This window comes from Camelus ferus, chromosome 11 (genome assembly GCF_009834535.1).
Source record: "Camelus ferus isolate YT-003-E chromosome 11, BCGSAC_Cfer_1.0, whole genome shotgun sequence".
NCBI classification, from domain to species: domain Eukaryota; kingdom Metazoa; phylum Chordata; class Mammalia; order Artiodactyla; family Camelidae; genus Camelus; species Camelus ferus.
The window spans coordinates 57,773,264-57,797,558 of record NC_045706.1 but is presented as its reverse complement, the minus strand read 5'-3'; the positions used below and the strand labels follow the sequence as shown (position 1 = coordinate 57,797,558).

Genomic DNA, 24,295 nt, shown 5'->3' with positions numbered 1-24,295 from the left:
TCAGTACAGACTCCCACAGGTTCTTCCAGGGGCAGCCGCATCAGTTCCTAACTCCCTGGGAGCGTCGATGCTTGAATGTGGGCTGCAGGGCAGCACGGCTCACAGTCGCTCTGGCCTCTGCCCTGCCCTCCCCACCTCCCTCCTGGTCCACCCTCCTCTCTTCGTCTAATAAAAAGGAAAGGCTCCCAGGCCTATCGGAGGGTGGAAACATCCTGGAGCTAACGATGAGCTGGAATCCTCTTCTCCTTTGAGGAGCTGTCCTCAAATGCCCTCTTGCATGGCCAAGAATAGCACCTGTCCTCTGATCCTGCATCAGCAGAAACAAAGCTGGCGGCAGGTGCTTATGCAGATTAGCTCGTGTCACCCTCATAGCAGTGATTTTCTGTACCACGTATTAATGAGGGAAGTGAGGCCTAGAGAGGCTTGGTGTCTTGTTCTAAGTCACACTTAGGTGGCAGAAGTGGGATTCAGGCTCAGAGCTGTCAGATTGTAAAGTAGGATGTTATTTCACATAATTAGAAAATCTGAGCTCAACCACAGGAAAAAAAAACACACACAAACTGTTCTGCAAGCTTCTTGGAGTCACAGCTGTTGGCTGCCTATCCATCCTGAGGGTCCACAAGTGGGAGAGCCTGCCTGGCGTGTCACCCCTGTCTCCCAGCTCATTACCTTGAAGCCTAACGTGCCTGTCCCAGTGTGACTGTGCAGGCAGCCCCTTGGCCCCCACTGTTCCCTAATGCAGTGGCCCTTGGCCTGGCCTCACCCTCGTGGCTGGGGATCCCCTCCAATGCCACCACAGTGGCTGGTCCCTTCGGGTTGTCTGTACTGTCTTTCTCCTTCTCAGCATGGCCCACACTCACAGCTAGGCACTGGCCCCATACTTCCCAGTACTAGAGTTGCCCACATGCCTGCTTTCCAAGATGGCCTCTGCCTTGGTCCAAGTCCCTGGGCTTTTCCTGGAACCTTGAAGCCCCTGTCCCTATGCCCTGATGCTGGCCTGAGCTTCCAGCCCACGGGCCCCTGCCCCAAAGACAACATGCTTCCCAGGCTTTCGTGCCCACACCAGGCCCCCCAATTCCTACCGCACTGGGCTGGGTTGGGGGATAGTTAGCTCTAGCTCCAGAGCCCACTCCCCACCCCAAGCAGCCCTGCCAGGACTTGTTCTGAAGAAAAGCCCTCCCCAGGCCATGACAGGCCACATTCAGGTAGAGAAGCCCCACGGACGTGCTGCTGTTGGAGATGCACGCATGGCGATTTGGACAATATTTTGCAGCCTCCCGCAGAGCCAGGTCTGGGGGTAGGGGGATGGATCCATCTGCTGAAGGAGTCAGGAGGCCGACTGAGTTTGGCTGTCAGGAAGACTGGTCTCTGTGAGTCAGCCAACACAAGCATTAAGCAGGGAGCCAGAGGTCAGCTTGGCTTTTGGTTAACAGATTTTATTTACCATTTACAAAAGAGGTTGATTGCATGCAAAATGTACAGATGCTGTACTCCCTGTGGAGGGCAAACGTGATCCAGCACAGCCCCGTCCTGAAACACGGGCTGCAAAGTACCTTTTGGTTCAGTCTGGGCTCCTGGCTTGTTAAAGCCCAGCTCTTAATACCCTGGGATGTGGACTGCAGAAACCCCGGCAAGGAGCCTGCACCCCGGCACATCTGAGTAACACCTCCAAACACAGACTTAGAAGTCAAGAAATCCACATGTGCCTACAATCTGTTTAAATAAAATCATGGATGTATTCTAGAGGGCTTATTAGTGAGTGGGGTGAAATGCAAAGAACTGTTCCATTTCTGTTCTTGAAGTCAGGCGGAACTTCTTTGCTTTAACCATAGGGGCTTGCAGGTCGTCTCTGCTGTGGGAGGTGGTCATGAGCTGACGAGGTGTGCCCCAGCTAGAGGAAAACACTGAGGCAGGAGAAGCCCTCAGACCAGGTCCCTGCCACCGAACTGCTGTGTGGCTTTGGCAATCACGCCTCTCTTAGGAGCTCATCTTGGTCATCCTGGCAGAATGGAGGCTTGGCTGGATGTACTGCCGGCTCTGGTCCTCTGACGATGGCTGGCCAGGGCTGCATGGGGGATTGTACAGAGGGGATGGGGGTCGGAGGGGAGACATGCAAGGGGAGCAGCGCCATCACCCAGCTCGGGCTGCCTTGAACCAGTGGCAGCAGCACCCTAGCCCAGCACAGCGCCTCCTGGGGGTGCCTGGCAGAACAGTGGAGAGGCTTCTAATACTTTGTGGAAGAGCTGCGCCCCAGAGAGCTGGCCTGGGGAGCACCTCGCATTTGTGCGGCTTTGCACTCCTTGTTGCTATGATTTATTTCCATCCTCACCCTGGACCTGTGAATGAGGCAGACTCACTTTCTTCATTTTCCAGATGAGGAAGAGGATGGGCAGGGAGTTTAAACAGCTTCCCCCAAGATTATACGACGTGAGCAACAGAGCTAGTTAAAAATAGAAGTCTCTCCAGATCGCAGCCTTGCAATGTTTCTTGAAGGACTTCTGGTAGGGCAGCTCCTAAGGGGCCGGGAGGCTCTTTCGGATGCGTCTAGGGTTACAGCGTGGCTCTAGCATGGACATTACTGGGCCCAGGGCAGCCCTGGCTGGGGCGCCTGCCCTCACTCCAGCAAGACGCATCTTACATCTCTGTGTCCCTGGTCCCATGTGGGCATAGCTTGGCCCCACAATCTCTGCCCGGACACCATCCTCCACCTTCCCATCGGTTTTTAGACACAGTCCCACAGTGATCGTGAGTTTCCGGTGCATCTTTGCCCTCCCCGGCTGCATTTGCTCTCTTGCCTTAGAGGGTTGGCTGACCCTCCACCTTAGTCAGCACTGAGTGTCCTTCTGCTCTTACTCTTAGCTGGGAGCCTCGGGATCCAGGTTCCAGGCGGCCTTGTCACATGGGACCAGGACTCTGCTCCTTATTAAGGAAGCGGAAGTCCCAGCAGGACCCAAGGGACACTGTGAGGTCTGGGGCTGGGGAGTAGGAGACATGTAGAGCTGGCTCCTTGTCGACTCCCAGCCTCTGCAGAAGTGCCAAGGAGCTGGGTGACGAGGAAGTCTTCGACAATTGCATCCATATAACCAGAGAAACCTCTTGCCTGAGGCACTGTTCAGAGCCCTGGATATGGGGGTTCCACCGTTGTACAAAACAGGGGTGACCCTAAGGGGCAGAATTGGGAAACATGGTCCAAGCAGCAGGGCAACTGAGGTGGGGAAGATGGGTCACAGGACACACTCTAGAAGTAAGCCTTGTTATGCACATTCTTCTCAAACTTTTGCCTGAGCTCGGAGACCAGAGCTGACTGGGCGGGGCTTCCAACGGCCTTGGGTTTCGGTGACCGTTCGGGGTGCCGGCGGGCGAGGGAGCCGGAGACCGTGGGCACCGTCCAGGGGGCCGCGCCCACGCTGGGCGCCACGCTGGGCGGCGGAGGGGGAGCGGGGGCTTTGGGGGGCAGCGCGCTCCCCAGGCTGTTGTTGTTGCAGTTCTCATTGGGAGGGTCCTCTCTGAGCACAAACTTGTCAGCGGCCTTGGTCTTCCGGAACTTGAGCCACTCGATGCGGATGGCGCGGGGTGCTGGGCTGGGCCGCTTACGGAGCACGCGCCGCACCGGCAGGACCTTGTTGGACTTCTTGTTGCGCCAGAAGGTGGCGGTGGAGATGAGGACGGTTATGGCCACAATGATGGCCATGATGCCGGCCAGCACACCCACGGCCTTCATGGGGTTGTCTTTGGTCTGCATCAGGAAGGCAGCCATGGGGCTTCGGGACAGCATCTGGAAGAGAGATGCATTCAGCTGCTCCTGCCTGGTCCCGGGAGAACAAAGCAGGGGCTGTGAACACCCTTAAGCCTGATGGTTTTAAAACTTTCTGGGGTCAGGCATCCCTAGAGAATCTGATGACCACTCAGGGCTTCATTCCAGAAAAAAATGCACACAGAGAAAACATGATGCTTGCGGCTCTCCAGGAAAACGCACAGAGAGCGAGCGTGATGCCCGTGCCTCTTTCGGATGAAGGACGCCTGTGTTAGCTGGTACTGCTTTCCTTTGATTACAAGGGTCGCATCTGCCCAAGTGTATCAGGGACCCCGTAAGTGCTGACTTTCTGCCGACACTGAGCTGAGAACTACATATGATGATTTCACTTCTGCCTTTCAACACCCAGGGGAAGGAGGCATCATTAGTCCCATTTTACAGGAAAGGAAGTGGAGCCTTTGCAAAGTCCAAAGTCACATCGTTGAAATCAGGATTTCGACCAGATTTCAAAGCCTGGGTGTTTGATGGCACCGGCAGCCTTCGTGAGCTTTGGGTATCTCTGCGGAAAGATGGTCTCCCTCCCTCCGGCCATGTTGCAGTGAGGCCTGAGCTGGCCCTCTGACCCTCCCCCTGACCCGAGCTTCGTACCCACCTCAGTGTCTACAATGTCAATCTTGAGTAAGGCCGTGGTGCTGAAGGATGGGGAGCCGCGGTCCTTGGCCTGCACCTCTAGGGACCACATGTGGTCCCCGCTACGTGTGATGTTGTGCAGGGCACCCAGGGAGCGGATGGAGTTCTTGAGCCGGATCTCCCCCGTGTGCACATCGATGTCGAACACGTTGGCCGGCTCTGCGTGGGTGATGGAATAGTCCACCAGGTTGTTGGGCTCCTCTGCATCCTGGTCTGTGGCCTGTGAACAGGGAGGGACAGACAGAGCTGGGCTTCGAGGGTAACACTTATGTATCTTGGCTAAACCAACACGTCATATGGGTTTGCTGGGTTGATGCAAAATGGTCCTAATCCTATTTTGAGTGGACTGGACCTGGGAGAGGAACTGAAGGAGCCAGGGTGGGTCTGTGCTTGACCCTCTACATATGTTGTATCCATCCATAATCAGAACGAGCGTAGGGAGTCAGTGTGATTAAAAAAACCAAAAGCTTGGAGGCTGAGTGACTTGTCTAAGGATAGAGAGGTGGAGGAGGGGAGCTGGGATTCAGAGTCAAGTCTGTTGGGTTTCAGGGCTCATGCTTTTTCTGTATTGGGAAGACAGTGCAGGGGGAAAGGCATTGCTGTTAGAGCAGGCCGACCGGCTGTGTGAACTCAGGCAAGCCACACCTGCAACCCGCCAGAGCTTCCATTTTTTTATGTGTAGCAATAATATCTTCTTTCTTGGAGGTTATTTCTGGGTTGAGGTGGGGATGGGGGTATGTATACAAAGTACTTTAACAACCCTTGCCTACTGCAGGAATCCAATATTTTTTATTTTAAAAATATATGCCATGTGCTGCTGGCAGATGCTGGAACAAGGCTTTCAGGGGAGCTCAGCTACCTTTGAAGCCCACCTCAATTTTCACCGGGGTCCCCAGCACCATTGTCGTCTCCTGAACGCTCTTTCCAAACTGGGGGTAGTGGTCGTTAACATCCAGCAGCGTGACGAACACCTCGGCCAGGCTGTACCTGCCCTCCATGTCTTCTGCCTTCACATAGAAGTGGTACCTGGCAGTGGCCTCGGCATCCAGGCTGGCCCAGGGCTGGGTGCAGATGATCCCAGAGGATGGGTGGATCTGGAAGCTGCCGGGCGGGGAGAGCACAGGTGTGTGCACACAAGCACACACAGGTATGTACGCACCCCCACACACACAGAAGTGCACATGTGCCTGCAGTAATGAGCTGCCCCCAGGAAGGAGCAGTAATGCATCAGGCAGCTTCTCCAAGAAGCTCCAAGCTTCCATCTGCTCCTCTCCATCCTTGCCGTCTGACTCAGGATGGGAGGCAGGACCACCCAACTCCTTGCCCGTCTATCAGTGTTGAACTTAACCTGAGTCATAGCCCTTCCCTCCCCTCCCCTGGCCTCCCACCCCTCCAGCCTAGCACCACTTACCTGGCCCCCAAGGCCATGAGCCCCAGCTCCAGGGTGTGACGATGACCCCTCTCTCAGACTTATGTCACCTGTGTGTGTCTCCACACCCCTGACTGGGGCTCTGCACCCCTACCCTCCACTCCTTGCCCCCATGCTCGCCTCCCCTGCCCAGGTCCTGTTCTTTCCAGGCTCCTCCCACCTTTGGCACAGACCTTCAGCCCCTCCCAAATCCCTTCCCTGAGGCCCTATCTGGGATTCTGGATCTACTCACAGATCTGCCCCGGACCCATAGATGGAGTATTTGACTTCACCCCAAGGACCTGTGTCTGGATCCACAGCCTGGAAGAGAGAAAGCTCCTAGTGGCCCCTGCCCCTTTGTCAGGGCACAGTGGCAGCTCTTGCTTTCAATGGCAAAAAACAAGGCTTTGGTCGGGGGTTGCCCAGATGTGGAAAACTGATCTGGAAGCCTGCTCTGGAGTCTCAGACCCCCCCAGGAGGTCTCAAGTGTTGGAGGAACCAGAAGTGTATTTTTCATTACATGAGCTCATCAGAGTCCTGTGCGGTGCTGTTATGCCCACTGTACAGAAGAAACTGAGGCTCAGAGAGGGCGGGTAGCTTGTCCAAGGACACAGCTAAGGAGTGTGGGCTTTGAGATTCAAACTGGAGCCCAGATTTGTCTGACTTCAGAAGGCCCCCCCACCCTACCCCCAGTCCCCGGGGCTAGTCCCCAACCCACTGTGACAGCCACCACGTTGGAGCCCCCTGGGGCATTCTCGGGGATCCTGGCAATGTAGTAGTGGGAGGTGAACTTGGGGACATTGTCGTTGGTGTCCAGGAGCTGGATCACGACATCCGCTGTGGAGCTGAACTTCTCTGGGGTGTTCACTTCAATGGCCAGGAGCTGGGGAAGGAAAGAAAACGAGGAAGGACTTGTCTGGGTGGCGGGCGCCCTGCAGACAGCGTGCCACATCCTGTCTCAGTACCATCCCCGCACCCACCCGCCTTGTCTCGGGTTCTCAGTCTCAGCTGCCAGACAGCTGTTCCCGCCTCCACCTGCACGGGCCCCTGGAAGGCAATCATTTCCCCCACTGACTGCAATGTCCATTTATAGTTTCCTTTTGTACTGAGGCCAATTGCTTTTGCTCCACGGATCTGCATATTCCCTTTTTTTTTTACTTCCAATTTAAAACTTTATTTTGTTTCATAACATAATTTAATACCTGTTAGAGTAAGTTCCTGCCTCATATTCTTTTTTCCTGCATTATTCTTATAGGTTTATTTCTCCAAATAAAAACTAGTGTAATTATATTAAGCTCCCTACCTCCTCCCTTAAGGAAATTCTAGGTAAGAGTTAATTGAGGTGGCACTGGATTCTTTATTAACTCCATAAGAATTTGCATTTTTATACAGGGTGTGTCTTTATATTTCTTGTCTCCTTTATATCTTTTTATTACATTTGTGCATTTTTTTTTTGTCATTTAGAGGCTGCATATTTATTGTTATGGCAGTTCCTAGGAATTTTATCCATTAGCTGTTATTATAAAAGTGAATCTCTTATTCCATAATTCTCATTTCTATTTTTTGTACATAGAATACTATTGGATTTTGCATATTAACTTTGTAATCATTCATGTTAGCAACTTTGCTGTGTCTAACAGTATTTTGATTTTTTATTACTTTTCTAAGCAAGCAATCACACCATCTGTAAATAATGATAATTTTCTCTCTACCTTTCTAATGTCTGTACCTTTTATGTTTTCCTTCTTTATCCAGGAATGACATTATTCCAGAAATAGTGAGAGAACAGTGGTGAGAGCAGGTATCCACATTTTGTTCCTGACTTCATAGAAAGCTTTTAGAATTTCACTTTTAAGCATGACGCTGCCTATTGGTGTGTATGTATGTATAATTATAACAATTTAAATAATATCAACAGATTGTTTTTCTTTTTTATTAATATAAATTATTTATGTATTTATGTATACTATGAATTATTTATAAATGTTTATCACTTTAAATAATTACAAACACAAAGGAGTATTTTTTTTCAATCTTCTGCTAAAGTTTTTAACCGAATAGATGACAGATGTCAAATGCATATGAGAAAACGTCTCTCCCCAAAATCAAATAGTTTCTTTTTCTCTCAGTCTATTAACATGCCACATCATGATGGTAGTTTTTCCTTGGACCCCTCCTTGCACTCCTGGGGATGGTCGCAGTTTAGAAGCGGGAGCTCAGAGAGGCTGGTTGAGCAGTAGGAACAGGTTCTCATACCACTATTTTCTTCTTCCCTCCCACTTGCTCCCCAAATCAGCAGGAAGGGCAGAGAAACCAAGAGGAAAAGAAAAGGGCCAGGAGTTGCTGGGGAAGCCAAGGGACCCCACAGGAATGAATCCAGGTGCTGTTGTGACCCTCCCATTCTGGGCTGTGCAAAGCATCACCTACCTTGAAGGTTAACACTTTGAACTTTTCAAAGTCAATGGCAGCTGAGTTCTCTACAATGATCGTGACTTGGGCTTCATTCAGGACGGTCTGCGGGACCACTCGGAAGATGCCCCCAGGTCCCACCAGCCGCAGGTTGAATTTGGCGTTGGCTCCCTGGGCAAAGTGTTTGGAGAGAGGAAACAGGGAAGATGACTGAGAATAGAAACTCATTGTACTGTTGTGCTATGCAAGGAGGCTTCACATGCCCTGGACCCTGGGAGGTGAGTGTTATTACTTCTTTCTATACGGGAGGTGATGAAGAATCAGAAAGACTGAGCAGACTATGAGGGCTAAGAAATGAAAGAAACACAGAAGGCCTAGCCCTGGGCTGGGCACAGGAGCCAGCAGGACACATTCACAATTTCTGGAGGGTCAGACGCAAGGGTGCTTTTATTTGACTGGCTTTTTCTTTTTAAATGACTGTGAATGTCTTCAGGCCAAGCAGCTAATCTTTGATTATCTACCTTCCTTCCTCTCTCTTGGTTATCTACTCTTGTTTCATTCATTCTGTGACCCGCCAGGCCCCTGTGACATCAGCAGGAAAGGCTGATGCTGACTCAGCTCTGGGACTTGGTCGTGAGTGGTCTGCAGGCAGACAGGGTGGAGGGCAGGACCACACACCTGGTCTGAGTCATTGACGGTGATCTTGAGGCCACGCAGGATCTCCCCCTGGGGCGGGTGCTCGTACATGGACAGCTCAAATCTGTTCTGGGGTCCGCTTTCCCCATAGAACGTCGGTGGGTGGTTGTTCAGGTCCACGATCCTGATGGTGACTGGGACCATGGCCTGGGCAGCTGGGGTCCCCGCAGAGCTGACCTCAGTCACCTGGGGTGGGGACAGGTGGCTACGGCGGTGTTACAGGCTGACTCCAAGGTGGCCCCAATGATCCTACCTCCTGGTAACCTCACCTTTTTAAGTGTGGCCTGGTCTAGTGACCCACTTCAAACTGACAGAATATGGCAGAGATTATGAGCTATCATTTTGTGATTAGATCACAAGAAATCATGACTTCTGCCTTCTAGCAGACTCTCTTTTGCTGGCTTGGAGAGACCTGTGTTTCAGGGAACTAATGGCGATCTCTAGCCAACAGCTGGCAAGGAACTGAGGCTCTGAGTCCAACAGCCCACAAGGAACTAAATTCTGCCAGTAACCATATGAGCTCGGCAGCTCACCCTGGAAGCTCACCTTGGAGCTCACCTTGGAAGCTCACCTAAGCTGACCCTGGGCTCCTGACCCACAGAAACTGCAAGATATAAATGTGTGTTTCTTGAAGACACTAAGTTTGTGGCACTATGTTACAATAGTCACAGGAAATGAAAAAAGCACTATCACTAGTCCTATTTCACAAATGAGGCGGTGAGGGGAGGCAGTCGCCCAGGTCACACAGCTCATGAGTGGCAGAGCTGGAACAGGGAAGTCAGGTGGGTCTGATCTTAGGCAGTGGTCTCCCCACCTCGCTGCACTGCCCTCTCCGTGCAGCCAGTCGTGGGTTCAGACCCTGGATTTACCGCGTCCTGCCCCGTGTCCATTTGGCCAGGGGGAGGCTGCAGGGAGGGCAGGTGTGGAGATGCAGCAGTAAATGATTCATGCAGGCTGCAAAGCCACGGCCAAGCGCCCACGGGCACCAAGGAACCGGGTGGCAAGTATCACATGAGGCCCTGCGAGGGCTTCCTTGCCCTTTTCTGTAGGCATGCTGTGATCTTAGCTCCCCCAAAATTACCCTCCTGGCCCCCACTCTGTCACACACTAGCTGCCTCCTAGCCCTCCTTTCTCAGACGCTTACACCCTCTGTCTTCTTTTCCTACCTCCCACTCAATTCTCAGCCCGCCCCCAACTCAGACGCTTCACACACTGTCCCTCACCTTCCCGAGGGCTCTGTCCTGTCAGCTAATGTGACTCCGCTTCACAGGTTGGCCTTGACCCCCCCATCTCTCCTTCACCGGCTCCTCCCCTCTTCCTCACTCAGCCTGGGATGCTCTCACAGGTGGTCTTGGCTAGTGGCTCCTCTCTCCCCACAGCCCTCCTCTGGGTGTCTTATCCCCTCTCATCCTTTCACAGCTACCTGTATGTTGATACTGTCTCCCCTGACATCCAATGCTCAAGTTTGGATGTTTCAACTTGAATGTCCCCAAGGCATCAAAACTCATCATGCCGGTCCTACTCAGCTTGCCTCCTCTCCTGTGTTTCTGATGGCGTGGTACCACCCTGGGCTCCATTCCTCCCTCTCCATTCCCCTACCCCTCACAGTCACGTTCTGTGGAGTCTGCCCACTTCATAGTTTGCAATCTGTCTGTTTTGACCATTTGCCCCCACCTCGTCCCTTTGGACCCTCTTCATCTACCCCCTGGGCTGATGGATCTGCCTCCCTGCCTCTCATCCAGTGCTCTCCAAACCCGAGTTGGGACCAGTGTTCTCAATATGCTGGTCTGGGCTGGGATTGGGGCCAGAATCACCTGGAAGCTCAAAGCATGCAGAGTCCTGGGTTTCCTCTAGACACACTAAATTCCCACCCTCAAGAGTGGATCCTAGAAATCTTCGTTTGCTAAGCTCTCTGAATTTGATCTACTGAGCAGTCAGAGTGAGCTTTTCACAAGACACTAATCTTGCTCAAAGCCTTTCCATGGCCCTTCACTGCTCTTGGTTGGGACTAGTTACATAGTTTGCAGGCTCGGTGAAACATGAAAATATGGGGCCCCTTGTTAAAAAGTTTCTAAGATTTTCAAGATAGCAAGAGCAGAGCATTAAGCCCAGCGTGGGACCCCTCTAATCGCAGTCCCCGTGTAACTGCATGGGTCGCATGCCCACAAAGCTGGCCCCGTTGCAGGGAAAACCCATACCCTGTGTTCAGAGCCTCTGCTCCTCTGGCCCCCACCTGGGGCCCAAGCATTTCTGCTGTACATGCTGCCTGTGGACAGCCTGGCTCCAGTCCCACTTGACTCCTGTTGTCCCCGTGGTACATCATGTGCTATCACCTCCAGCCTCGGCTCAGTGGGTTTTCCTAGTTTGCAGTGCCGCCACTCCCCCAGTCTCCACCTGCTGGGTCCTACCCATGTTCAAGGCATCGCTGCTTCAGTCACCTCTTCCTGCCACGTTACAGCTACTCTGCTTGTAAATTCGTGTCTCCCCTTGCCAGGGGCTGCCTCTTGCAGGCACTTCCTGCAGCACCATCTAGATCCTTTCCCAGACTGTGAGCCCTGGTGGTGGTGGGGGGGGTGGCCTGGGTCTCATCACCCTTGGAACCTTCCACGGCCAGAGGGTGGGGGTGGCCAAGCTCGAGGCAGGGTACCTGTACGTGCAGCTCATACACTTCTCTCCGGAGCTGGGCAGGGCTCTGCATGACGGAGATGGCTCCAGACGTCTCATTAATTTCAAAGGCCTCATCACTCCCTGTCACAGAGGAGAGATGTGCCCTGCAGTTCAGAACAGGGCCACACGGTGGCGCAGAGGAGTCGTGCCAGGCAGGGTGCCTTGCGCTCCTCATGTGTTATCTCATTCAAGTCTCCTCTGCAGGATGCAATTCTGTCATCTATGTCTTGCCAATGAGGAAACTGAGTCCCAGAGGGGTTATGTGCCTTGTCTAAGGTTACACAGTGAGTGCAGAGCTGGAACTTAAACGCATTACTTTCTGGCTCCCAGATTCTATAATATTTTTCTTCTCTCATGCGTTGTGTGTGTGTGTGTGTGTGTGCGCGCTGCAAAGAGAAAGGGAGAAAGAAAGAAATATAGAGGGAGGGAAATAAGGAAGGGGAAAGAAAGAAGGAGAGAAAAGGAGGGAAAGAAGAAAGGAGAGAGGGAAAGAGAAAAGACTGGAGCAGGAGGAGAGGGAGAGGTAAGACCGGAGAGAAGGGATGGGCTGGGTTCTTGGTGGCTGTGTAAAGGACCACAGTGTTGGAGGGGAGGGAAGGCAGTCAGGGGTCTGCGTGTCTGGGGAGAGGTCTGTGTGTGATGGTGGGCACATCTGTGCGTGCGTGAGCTGCTGGAAGGGGCGTGTGCACCAGGCACATCCCAGGGACAGGGTTGGAGGAGGTGACGGTGTCTGAGTGAGAGCTTAGAAACATGTGCATGTCTGGGACCAGGCACCAGGCATGATGGCCCCCCGGGGGGGCCTGGCCCATGGGGACCAGCTATTGAGCGCTGCAGAGCCCTCCCCAGGGCTGCTCCTCCTGCTCAGTTATGGAAAGAGCAGACTCGGAGCCAGGAGACAGGTTCAAACCCAATGGGAACTTGGGATGTTTCAGCTTCTCTGAGCCTCAGTTTTCTCATCTGTATACAGGGTTGGTACTAGGGACATGCCGAATCACCACTGCATTTAATTCATTTAATTTAACTGGATGCTCTAGGCCAAAGCACTTAAAAGAATGAGAAAAAAAAACCCACAGCAATATAAAGATTATAAGAAATCTTGCCACCTCTCCCCATCAAGGAGCCCATGAGCGTAGGGAACCATGAATTGGCACCACCTCTGTGCTGCTCTCAGTACTGCCCCCCCCCACCCCGCCCAACGTCTCTCCCTGTTACTGGACCTGATGACAAACAGGGGCCAAAGCAGATGCCCAGGAGACGTGCTGCTTCCTGGAGGGACCCAGCCTCTCCTCTCCATGCATCTTGTATTTCCAGCCTCACAGATGAGGAATCTGGGACTCAGAGAGGTTGGAGAATCTCACTCTGGTCACCCAGCAATGAGCCCCAGACTCACCATTCACAAGGCTGTAGAGAATGCGGTTGGGTTTGCCCCGATCTCCATCCATGGCGAACCACCGTCAGAACCTCTGAGCCCTTGGGGGAACAGGAGCAGCTGCCTGAGGCAGGTGGGTGAGGCTGGGGCTCACCCCTCCCCAGACACTGCCCCCATCACCTAGGGGAGGTGCTGCCCCCACTCAAAAAAAGGGCCAGGCCTCTCTGTGGCCCCATCCCTACTGTTACAGAGAGCTCGTAGCCGCTGGGCCTCGCAGGGCTGGAGGGACAGCCGGAGCCCAGCTGTTTGTCCCCCCCGGTGGGTTGGCACGTGGGCTGTCCAGGGACACTCAGGCCTCCTGCATGGGCCTCCTCCTCACACATCCTACCCTGCCTCCCCCGCTGCATATCACTCTCAGCTGTCACCTCCCTGTCCCCGTCCTCCAGCATCACCCCTGCTGCCTCATCCATCTTTGAGCTTCAGAGGTGCTGGAGGGGAGAGGTGGCAGAGGGGCCAGCAGAGGGGCCCAAAACCAAGTCCAGGAACTAGAATTTTATCCCGTGGCCCTGGGGGGACATTCAACGGGCTTGGGAGGCTGCCACAACCTGACAAGCCCTGCTTGACCATGGCCTGCTGCCCTCTCCTGACCTCCCTACTCAGGCCTTCTCCCGGAGGCCCATCCATCCTCATGGCCACTTCCTGACTGACCGAGTGCTGCCTCCTCTCCCCCCAGCACCTCCGTCCACCCCTTAGCTCCTCAGCAAGACAGTCTGGGCCTCCCCCTGCCCTGCCCTGCAGCCCCCACGGGGGCAGCCCAGCCTTCCTCTCTCCCTTGCTCTGTGCTGTTCTCCACTGGTTGACTGCCAGCTTCTGGAAAGTGGGGAAGTGGAAATTGAGAAGGCAATTCAGTTCCTCAGAGAGTTCTGGAGCTGTGGCCGTGTGAGGTCTGGCTCTGGCCACTGGGTCTGTCTGAGGGGGGCCTCCAAATACAAGGCTGCACCCCATGCAGGGGCACGCTCACAGAGGGACCTGTGTAGCATGGGGGTGGACATCACACAGAAATGTCGGGGAAAGTGGAGCCTGGGCTGAACCGAGCAGGGCCAGGGCGTGAGGCCGCTGGGCACGGGCCAGACTGAGTGGTGAGACAGGGCCAGGCTGAGGAGAGGATGGTGCGGGCTCACAGGTGGAGGGGAGGTTGTCCTCAGATGCCAGGCCCAGGAGTGGAAGGTTCCCTGAGGGGCCAAAACACGGCGGGCAGAGACTGCACTAAAGCCCTTCTGAAGGGCTGACATTTGCAGCTGGGCTGGGGTAAGGCTTGCTCCTCACACAAGCACCTGCTTCTTCCCCTTTATACTTCCTGATGCAAAATGACCTGTTTGTGGCCTGAGCCTGAGTAGTCCAGAGCCGGCCTCCCTGCGAAGGGGTCACCCCGGGCTGAGCCCAGCCGTCTCCAGCAGCAGGACCCAAAGGATGGGGCAGGAGGCGTCTGTTGGTGACCTGGGCTGAGGGGCGCAGCCACCCACCGGAAGGGTGTCCTCGTACACGTAGCCGTAGTAGGGCGTGCCCACGAAGACAGGGGCCATGTCCTGCACGTCCTCCACATTGACCGTGACCGTGGTGGTGGCCGAGAACACCACGTCTGCCCCTCGCAGCCTCCCTCCGCCATCCTGGGGAAGAATCAGACAGGGAAGAGAGGACGGGCTGTGAAATCGAGCAGACGCTGGTGGCATCTGGCTCCTGCCACTCACTGGCCTCGAGGCCAGCTGCCCTCCCTGACTTCTGTTTGCATCTGTGTCACCTGGAGATAACGTTCCTCTCATAAGAATGTGAGGAAAATTAAATGAGATGATGCGTGAAGGTCTTCAGTTAGTGCCTGGTATGCAGTAGGCGCTCAAAAGCATTCCTTTGAAAAGAAGGTTGGTTCTCCCTCCAGGGAAGTCAGGTCTGATGAGTGGCAGAGCAGGAGGGGACCAGGGCCAAATCCACCCCCCCAGCCAGGAACCAAGCCTCCAACACTCCCCAGGAAGGGCCTACTAAGAGCGTGTGTAACAGAAGTGTGCGCCCAGCAAGCCCCGCCCTCACGGGGTAACCGGCAGGCAGGGCTGGCTTGAGCCCCCTGGTGCAGGCCGAGGGGAGGCCCTGTAGCCAACATCTGACCAGCGAAGGCCTTCCTGGAAAAGCAAATGCAGGGGGCCTAGAGGGACGGCCGGGGTTTCCTGCCCTCAGGAGGAAGAGCAGCCACTTTGTCTGAGCACCTGCTGAGTTCCCGATACCCCACCATGCACGTTAGAAATATGAGGAATTGATTTAAGCCTCAGGATGGGCAGTTGAGGAAATGGAGGCTCAGAGAGGGTAACTGGTCACACAGAGAGGAAGAGGAGGGTGGGCAGGCCCAGGCAGGGAAAGGGAGGCGCTCAAAGGCCAGTTTGTGTGGGATGTGAGGGGTGGGAGTCTGCAGGCATGGGCGTCTGGCCTGTCAGTCTTGGGGTGCATACGCCCTTTCCCAGGAAGGAGTATGTCCTCTCCGGCCCACAGACAGCAGCCTCCCTGGAGAGTATGTCCCTGTCAGGGCAGGGTCCCCTCATCAGACATTCTGAGCAGCTATACCCCACCCCTGCCCCATCATACCTTCTGCCCCCAAACTGCCTCCACTCCATCCTGGAACCTAACTGTTCCAGCCCAAGGGCAGCTTCCCCGGACAGAGGCTGAGGAGAGACTGGCTGCTCCTGCCTCTTCCTCTCTGTTACCTTGGCGACCACGGTGATGAAATGGGCCCGGGCCTTCTCGTAGTCCAGGGTAGCCCCAGCCTGGAGGCGCAGCACACCGCTGTGGCGGTCCACGGCAAATTTGGAGGCATGTGGATTCTGTAAGAGTGAGCAGCAGGCTGGGCCTCAGGGAGGGACTCAGGCCGGCCCCAGGAATGCCCACTCTGCTTACTGAAAGGGGGTCTCCATCATCCTTCATCCTAGGAACTCCAGGCTTCAGTTCAAACTTCAGGGCACTCAGCCTTTCTGGCTCCCAGGGTTCCCCTTTCCTGGGGCTCTGGGCTTCCCCTCCCCTTCCCTCAGTCCAACCAAGAAGTTCCCTTCCAGGAGGGCCTCAGCTCTTCTCTCTGCTCAGCTGGAAAACCGCTGGGCCCAGCTCTGGGCGGCGCTCTGGCCTGGCATTTCCAGCAGTTAGAAATGTTAGCTGAATGCTCTAACTTAGAGGAGGTCTGGGCTGAAAAGCCAGAGTGACAGAGAGAAACTTCAGGATCGTCCAGCCCCACCAAGAAGGGGACTGCGGGCCAGTCCCAGGCAGCATCTGGGTGGGGGGAGGTCGGGTGGGGACAGGAGACTATCCTCCATCTGAAGAAGGGTCACCGTGTGTCAGGAGCCGTTGTTGGGACTTTACATGTATTTAATCCTCGTAACCGTCCAATGAGGATGTGCTTCCTTCTTTCCCATGTTACCCAGGAGGAAACAGCTGGGAAAGTGACATAACGATTTAAGGCCCCACGAGTGGGAAGTGCTTGGATCTGTCCAGAACCCGTGGTATCCAGGGGGTTTCTCCAGAGCCTGTGATTTGAGCCACTGAGCTGCACTGCCTTGAAAACTGCGAGAGCAGGTGATCAAATGTGGAGAGAAGAGGAGATGCTGTGGACACAGCAGCCGTGGGAAGGAGGGCAGCAGGTTGCAGAGGAGCCAGGGGAGAGGCAGGAGGTGCGGGGAGGGGTCTCTGCCTTCGACGGGGTGGGATGGATGGGCAGGGGCGGGCAGGGGTGTCATAGCTCTGTTCCTTCTGCGAGTTGCCCCTTCTGCCTTTTTTCCTATTGACAATACTAGGCCCAGACAGGTTTCTTCCCCCAGTTCTCTGCCCAAGGGGGTGCAAACGCCCAGGCCTTCTCTTGGGGAAGGGGTTGGTGGGTGGAGAGCTGAGGGTCCTGAGATCTGGGGAGAGGGAGGCAGGCCAGCTTGGAGGGAGCCAGGATGGGCCAGTCAGGGGACGATGGCTTCTGCTCAGGCCTGTCTCATGTCCCCACCTGTCCGTCCCACACCTGCATTTACTGGGACTTTACCGGGGTCTGATGCACCATCTCTGATAAACTTTGGGACTAGTGGAGGCACTGGCCTAAGGGCCTTGGTGATGGAGATGGAGGCTGTCCAGGTGTCCCCTCTAGCCCAGGCCTCTGATTATGCCCTGTGTTCCCCTTCTTACCTTCAGAAAGTAGGTGACACTCCCTCCAGAACCCGTGTCCCTGTCCACTGCACGGACCTTGGTGATACTGCTCCCGGCAGGTGTGTCCTGAAGGGTCACAGCCATGAAAAGTCAGTCCCAGGGGCAGTGACAGAATTCTCAGGGGGCTGGGGTGTGGGAGCATGGAGAGGTGGGGCCAGGGGAGTGAGGAGCTAAAAAGAGGCGAGAAGGTGGTGATTGACCCAGCAAGCATCCAACAGAAAGAGGGGGCCTCGACCAAGGAGACACTCTGGAGTCAGAGCAAGGGCAGGAAAGGGCAGAGGGAAGGAGGAACAGACATCCTCCTCCTGAAAATAGCTTTAGGGAGAGAGCCAAGAAGAATCTGAGACTCCAAATAGACAAAGGATTTAAATATGAAACCACTATAAGCCATTAATAAACACAGATGCATTCAGCATCACCGGGGATCCCACGTGTGCCGTTTCGAGCCAGGATGAGTATCTTTCTCCTCCCGAATTAGCAAACAGGTAAAACTCTGAGAACTTCCTGTGTTAGCCAGGAGCTGGAAGTCAAACCCTCTCCCACATCCTAGGAGAAGGGCAAGAGGTGCCGTTTGGGGAAATCAATTTGGCAGCACTTCACAGGCACCCACGTTTGACCCAGTCACTTCAAATCTGGGACTGTCTCTTAAGGAAACCATTTCAATTAGAGAAAAGGAACTTTAATGTTCAGAGTTTGATGTTTCTTATGACAGTACAGATTTAAAGTGTCTTTAAATTTAAAGGATCAGCTCAGGAAATGCTGGAATATGCACTCAAGAAAAGCTATTCAAAATGTTAGTTACTCAAACTTTATAACTGTTGAGGAAAATGCTTATGTCATTAATTCAGTGAAAAATAGTATACAGAAAGCATATGTTTACTGTAGTCACAACTCTATAAAACACACAGGAAACAAGAACCTGTAATAAGGAAAATGACTAGAAAGAAATAGGCGAACATTGAACAATGTTGTCTCAAGCTGGAAGGATTGAGGGTAATTTTTGACTCTCTCCCCCCACCCCCACTTTCCTATTTTCTTTGTATTTCCACAAGAAGAGTACGTTATGGTTATAATGGGAAATGGTAAATGAACATCCCTTTGGAATAAAAAGGAATGTGGGAGGGGATGGCAATGGAGGTGGGGGGAGGACATGGAGGGGAGGGCCCTCCAGAGGGTGGTGAGTGATGGAGGGGGGCCTCCGCTCCAGTGCCCGGTCCCCTTGGTGCGGTCACAGGGCAGCCCAGAGGGCAGTCCTCTGGCCTGGGGTGGGAGTGCATTGGCCCTGCCCCGGGGGCCCCTTGCTGACCTCGGGAACTTGGACAACGTAGGGCTCCTGGATGAATCTGGGAGCCTCATCATTGGCATCAGTCACCAGGATTGTGACTTTTTCTGCCACCTGCAAAGGGGCAAAAGGGATAGTAACGGGGGCAATGAGATCTTCTAGGTGGTAAAGGGACAATGTCCTCTAACACTCCAGGTGTATGTCTCTGCCCCCTTCCTCCCCCGCCTTCCGCTCCCTCCCTCCTTCCCTCTCTCTCTTTCCCTCCCTCCCTCTCTCCCTCTGTCCCTCTCTCCATCCTTCCTTCCCTCCTTCCTTTCCTCTTTTATTCATTCATACAACCCATATTATTAACTGCTTAATGCCAAGCACTGTGTTCCATCCTCCAGTCTGATGGTGTGAGTTTTGCAGGATGGAATGTTGGGCAAAGATCAGCACAGAAGAGAATGGTGGTGATCTCATTCAGGGCGACAGCAGCGATGTGCTGTGCACAGAGGGCAGGGACCTGACCCCACGACTCCAGGGGCCCCACGTGCGCCCCTGGCCTAGGTAAAAGCATCCGTTTAGGTGGCTGCATCCAGAGGCCTCGGAGCAGAGGCATCAGATCCAGCCTGCAGGGAGGCCTGAGGGGTAAGGTCTGCGGTAGTTTGTAGGTGAGAGGGGGAAGGAGTGTCAGGAGAAAAGGAGCGACGTGTGCAAAGGCACAGAAGAGTGAAATGCGTGGTGACTGCAGAGAACACGAGCAGATTTGGGGCTAGATGGCTGGTAGGGTGAATGCGGGAGAAAAGGCGGGCAAGGCCGGTGGTGCCTGCCGGGGAAGTCCTGAATATCAGTCCATCCTCGGGGCAGTGGGGCCAGCTGTTAGCATGTTTTGAGCCGGGTGTGGCCAGGTCTATGTTCCACAGTGATGGCTTCTGACATGTGTCGGATTTGGGGAGCCTTGGAGGGAGGGGAGCCCCGTGATTATTCGGGAGGCACTGATGAGGGCTGGGCCAATGTGGGGGCTGTGGGGGAGGAAGCAAGTGAGGAGGGGTCTAGGTACTCAGATGTTCTGCTGTTCTGCTCTGGTAATGGGGCAGAGCCGAAAGCCAGGTCAGAGAGGGATGGGCAAGCAGGCTGGAGGAGACGCTGCTTGGGGAATGCGGGTGTGCTCCGTCCAAGTGCAGCCCACAGGTCTTGCTCTCTGTTCCTTCTCCCTCCCTTCCTTCCCCTCTCTCCTGGGGGCATGTTGGAGCAGATCTTGCTGGGCCTCTGCTTGGGTTTGCCAGGGAGTCCCCCCACCCCCCACCCTCCTGGAGCAGGGAACTCTGCTCAGGCCCTGGGAGCTGTGTGCTGCCCAGGGCTGGCTGGAGTGTGTGCTCACCAGATTCAGGCCGTCGGAAATGCTGATAATGGCTTCAATCTCATCTTCCCTCTGTGAAGCACAAGGACGGAGTGAGTGTCCAGCAGTCGACCCCTGAGGCTGGGGGCGAGCTCTCTGTAGCCCCCTGAGCATGTCAGAGGAGGCCTGGGCATTTCCAGGGAGCCCTGCAGCAGGGCAGGGGGGCCCAAAGCAGCCTCTAGCCAAGCTTGAGACTTAGCTTTGGGGCTTGGCCCGGCAGGGGTTCTCATAAACCTAGAGGGTTGAGGTGCCAACAGAAAATGAGGCCCTGCTAGGAAGAGGAGAGATGCTAACACATGTGCCGGAGGACCCAGGAAGAGGGATCTCTGTTTTTTTTTTTTAATTTTCCTTTTTCTCCCCCTTATCTCTCCCAAGCCTCTCTGTATTCTATGGCTCTGCAGAGGTCCGGCTCTGCAGTGTCTCAAGCCCTTCCCAGGACACGGTGGGACCTCAGTGAGGAAGGGTGTTGGGTGGGGTCTGCTATCGGACCAGAACTGGCAGCAGCCCCACAGGCTGAGGTCTGGGAACAGGGCCCACCAGCCTGGTGTGGACTCTCACAAGGGAAACATAGACCACACCCTTGTCACCTGCCTGTTCAGAGGGCACAGAGGGTAGGGGGCAGTTTTCCCAAACTAAACCAGTCTTTCCAGGCCTGATCTGCTGGCTGAGTTGTCTGTGACATAGAGGACCTCTCCAAGGATGCTCTCTGGGGCCCTTGCAGCCCACAGAGGTTTGTCTGCACACCTGGCATGATGCTACTCGCATGTGGCCATACCTCTCTGTCCAGCTCTTCAACCAGGGTGATGCTTCCAAAATTGGGGTCAACGGAAAAGATATTTCTAGCGCTGGGGTCAAAGCTGATGTGGTAGGAGACAGGGTCTCCCTCAGGGTCTGTCCCATTCAGGGTGTACACATGAGAGCCTGGAAGGAGACAGAGGAGAGACTTAGAATCTAGGATCCAACTGTTCCTAAAAGTGGCAGCTGCTCAAGACCAAGGATTCAACTCCTTATACAGTCAATATTCAATTGGTATCAAAGCTCCGGCTCTGAGTTGAGCACCCGCTGCTGGCCTCGCCCCAGCTGGCTGCTTCCCACTCTTTTTCTGTATCCTTCTCGACTATCGGTCAGATGTTAGTATCTGTCACTTTACAGACTGTAATCTATAAATACAGATTACAGAGGGCTTCAAGTCTGCCGGGCCTAACTCTAGGGTCTCTGCCTGATAATGACTCCTGTCCCAGGAGCCAAGACAGGGGGCTCCTTGGGGATGGGGGATGCGAGAAAAGGGAGGAGTCATTAAGGTGAGGGGGTGATCCACATGCAGCACTGTTGCCCAGGCCTGGATTAGTTCTTCAGGGAATTCTGAGCAGGTGCTTTTACACTGCAAATCCTTTGGCTCAGGGCTCCCAGACCAGGTGAGGGTGAGGAAGCTCAAATCTCTCTTCTCCTCCTTCCCCTGTCTCTGCATATCCCAGCCAGTCGATTGTTCTTGGGCCATTTTAAAGCCTAGAGCCCTGAGGCTCTGGGAGGTAAGTACAGCTGCTTAAGGTCACTCGGGTGGGTAAGGGGCATGTGATGGGGACTGTCGCCTGCCTCCTGGGGCCGCCCTGTCTTGGAACTCGGGGCTTGGCGTTCAGGACCAGCCCGGTTTAGGGGTTTAGGTCTTCACCACCAGGGGCTGTGCCCTCCTTTTCTGCAATTGCCCAGGGGAATTCAGAGCGCAAACAGGGCACCTCAGGAGCACCCGCAGCCTGCAGTTCAGCGTCTTGGTAGGCTTGGAGGAGTCACGGATTTGGTCCCTGTGTCCAGGGAACGTGGGGTGCCCCTCTGGGAGGCCGGTGCCAGGCAGGTGCCAGGGCTACTCACCTACAGGGGTGTCTTCTGGGAGGCTGAACAGGGCCATGTTTCCGTTGGTGCTGCCCACCCCGTTGTCAAAGAAGTGGGGGGCGAAATTGGCCTGGGCTAGGAAGAGAACACAGGACAGAGGACACCAGGAAACACTGAGGGACAGCTTTGCACCAGCGAGGTCGTGCATCTGACCCCACCTGAAGCACTCCCCTCCCCGACCCCAGAGTGCCGATCAGGTCCCTCGGCCACCACCTCCTGTGGGCTCCGGCTGGACTTGTCAGGGACACACACCATCTGGGGTGTTTGGAACCCAGGGCAGGGGCCAATCTCAGCCCCATCGATGGACAGCCTGGGAAACCACGCCCAAAGAGGGCCAGTGCTCAGGCCAAGGTCACAGGGGAAGTGGAGACACCCTCACACGGCCATCAGAGCAACCCCCAAACTGCCCACCCAGCTTCTGAAGCAGCAGAAGGCAGCGAGGGTCCTGGCCCCCAGTCTCGGGTCTCCAGAGTAACCGCCCCTGGGCAAGTCCTCCGGAGGCGCCCCTCTCCCGGCCGAGACAGGCGGCTCGAAGAATCGCCTCCCTCCCCGCTCCCGGAGCCCGCCCCACGCCCGCCGCAGTCCCCGTCCCCTTCCTGAGCTCCACTCAGAAAGTAAGCGGCCTAAAACGGTCTCTGGGTCCACCCAGGTGGCGCCGGTGCCCACTGCTTGTCCCCATCGGGGCCCGCGGGGCCGAGTGGCCACTCACCCAAGCGGAAGAACAGCAGCCCCAGGGCCAGGACGGCCCGCGGGCCGCGCCTCATGTCTCCGCGGGCAGGTAGCGTCGCTCGCCGCCGCCGAGGCCGGGCGCCGGAGCGCCAAGCCTGCCCCAGGCCGGCGACGGGTGCAGAGCTGACAGCGGGGGCGGCGGCGGCGGCGGCGGGAGGGGGCGCGGGGCGCGAGCGCTGGGTGGTGCGAGGGCGCTAAGCGGATGACAAGGCTCTGATCCGCGCCTCTGGAGCGCTCCCGCCCGCAGCCTGATGAGACCAATTAGTGGATGCGGAGCTGAGGGGACCGGCTCCCCGCAGTGGGCGGGGGTGGGGGCTGGGGGTGGGTGGCGGGAGGAGGGGACGAGGACACTCCTCTTGCTACCGCGCCCCCTGCCCCATGGAGCAGGTCTCGGGGTGCAGGTCCACAGGGCACTGGAAAACTGGGGCTTCTCCGGGCCCCCACGTCCTGGCAGAACTAGGCTTCGCTGGTGTTTTCTTTCCCTTTTTATGAACTTTCCCGGTGACTTTCAGGGAGTGTACCACACTCTCTCTCTTGAGCCCGGCTGACTGTAAAACAGCAGCAGGGAAACAGCCCAGCCTCAGCAGAGAAAGATCCCTCCCTTCAGTCTCTAAGAGAAATGAGGGCAGGGAGGAAACGGGGTGGATTGGCTTTGGGGAGGGTATGGTCTTAAAAATAGTTTCCAGGGAGAGTGTCCCAGAAGGATTTGGAAGTGAGATCAAAAGACAAAGAGGAGGGTTGTGGTAGGGAAAGTGGCAGATGGTGAGGGGTTACCACGATCACCTCTTTGGGATGTCAATCCATTCCTGTACCCCTCTCCTCCCCTCTTGCCAGGCCAGCTCTCCCAGAGGGTCCAATTCCAAGTCTGATCACTAGTGGGGCACCACATATGTGATGGGCAGCAGAGAGAGCCTTCAAGTCTCTACTAAGGAGGGAGGCAGAAATTACCATGCAGCAGGCTGGGCTCCCTCCCCATCCCAGTGCCCCGTTGTGACCCCGGAGAAGCAGCAGACCCACTCAAGCCTTGCAAGGAATGATTTGAAGGCGAATTCAAGCCCCATGCTGGGACAGACTTGCTAACAGAGCTGGCCAGCACAGGTGTGGACTGTCCTAAGAGGGGTGAGCTCCCCATCCCTGGAGGATGCTTAAGCAAAGCCAGGCACTGCTATGGGGGCCCTGAGTGCTGACAACTGGAAGAACCTAAGCTCAGGAGCCTTCCTGGTTGTGCAAGTTTCCCTCAGCTGGACCATCATTTTCCTGCTCTGGTCCTGGTGGAAGCAGCAGCCCAGTCCCCCTGATATTCACAAGGCGGACACTTGAGGCCCAAGCTTGGTCACTCCCCGAAAAGCCCTTGGGAGGGTGTGTCCACAGGCAGAGAAGACCCCTTTGTTTGCTCCCTGGAGAGACCTCCCTGGCTAGCGTCCCAATATTTCCTCCCTCAGGGCCTTCACAGGATCAGAGCACCCCCATCCCCCCAGCCGGCCCTCCTCCATCTGCTGTTGGCAAGAGTTAGGGTTTTAGGCCAAGGAGAAGATGAACCAGCAGTTCCAGAGTGTTTGGCAATTTTCAGGCCCAGTTAGCCAAAACCTGTCTTGTTGAACCCCCGCAGGCTTGGCCCTTTGGCTAGAAAGATGCACTTTATTCATTTATTGAAAAGTTGTAACAGTTATTTTTATTTTTTATTTCATTTATTGAAGTGTAGTTGATGTACATATTACATAAGTCGCAGGTATATGATACAGTGATTCACAATTTTAAAGATTATACTCCGTTTAGAGTTATTATAAAATATTGGCTGTATTTCCCAT

General features: G+C 55.0%; 1 protein-coding gene across 1 annotated transcript; it reads right to left on the bottom strand.

The window, feature by feature from the left end:
- Positions 1 to 1,415: 1,415 nt before the first annotated feature.
- On the bottom strand, positions 1,416 to 23,081 carry CDHR1 (cadherin related family member 1). The gene is given in 18 exon segments (XM_032491608.1): positions 1,416 to 3,775; positions 4,407 to 4,664; positions 5,317 to 5,545; positions 6,106 to 6,173; positions 6,571 to 6,735; positions 8,280 to 8,432; positions 8,940 to 9,143; positions 11,605 to 11,705; positions 13,015 to 13,069; positions 13,071 to 13,094; positions 14,517 to 14,660; positions 15,741 to 15,857; positions 17,191 to 17,277; positions 18,518 to 18,607; positions 19,854 to 19,904; positions 20,647 to 20,792; positions 21,738 to 21,833; positions 22,468 to 23,081. Coding segments are annotated over 18 exon segments (2,580 nt in total). The 5' UTR covers positions 22,523 to 23,081; the 3' UTR covers positions 1,416 to 3,238.
- Between the last annotated feature and the right edge of the window lie 1,214 nt (positions 23,082 to 24,295).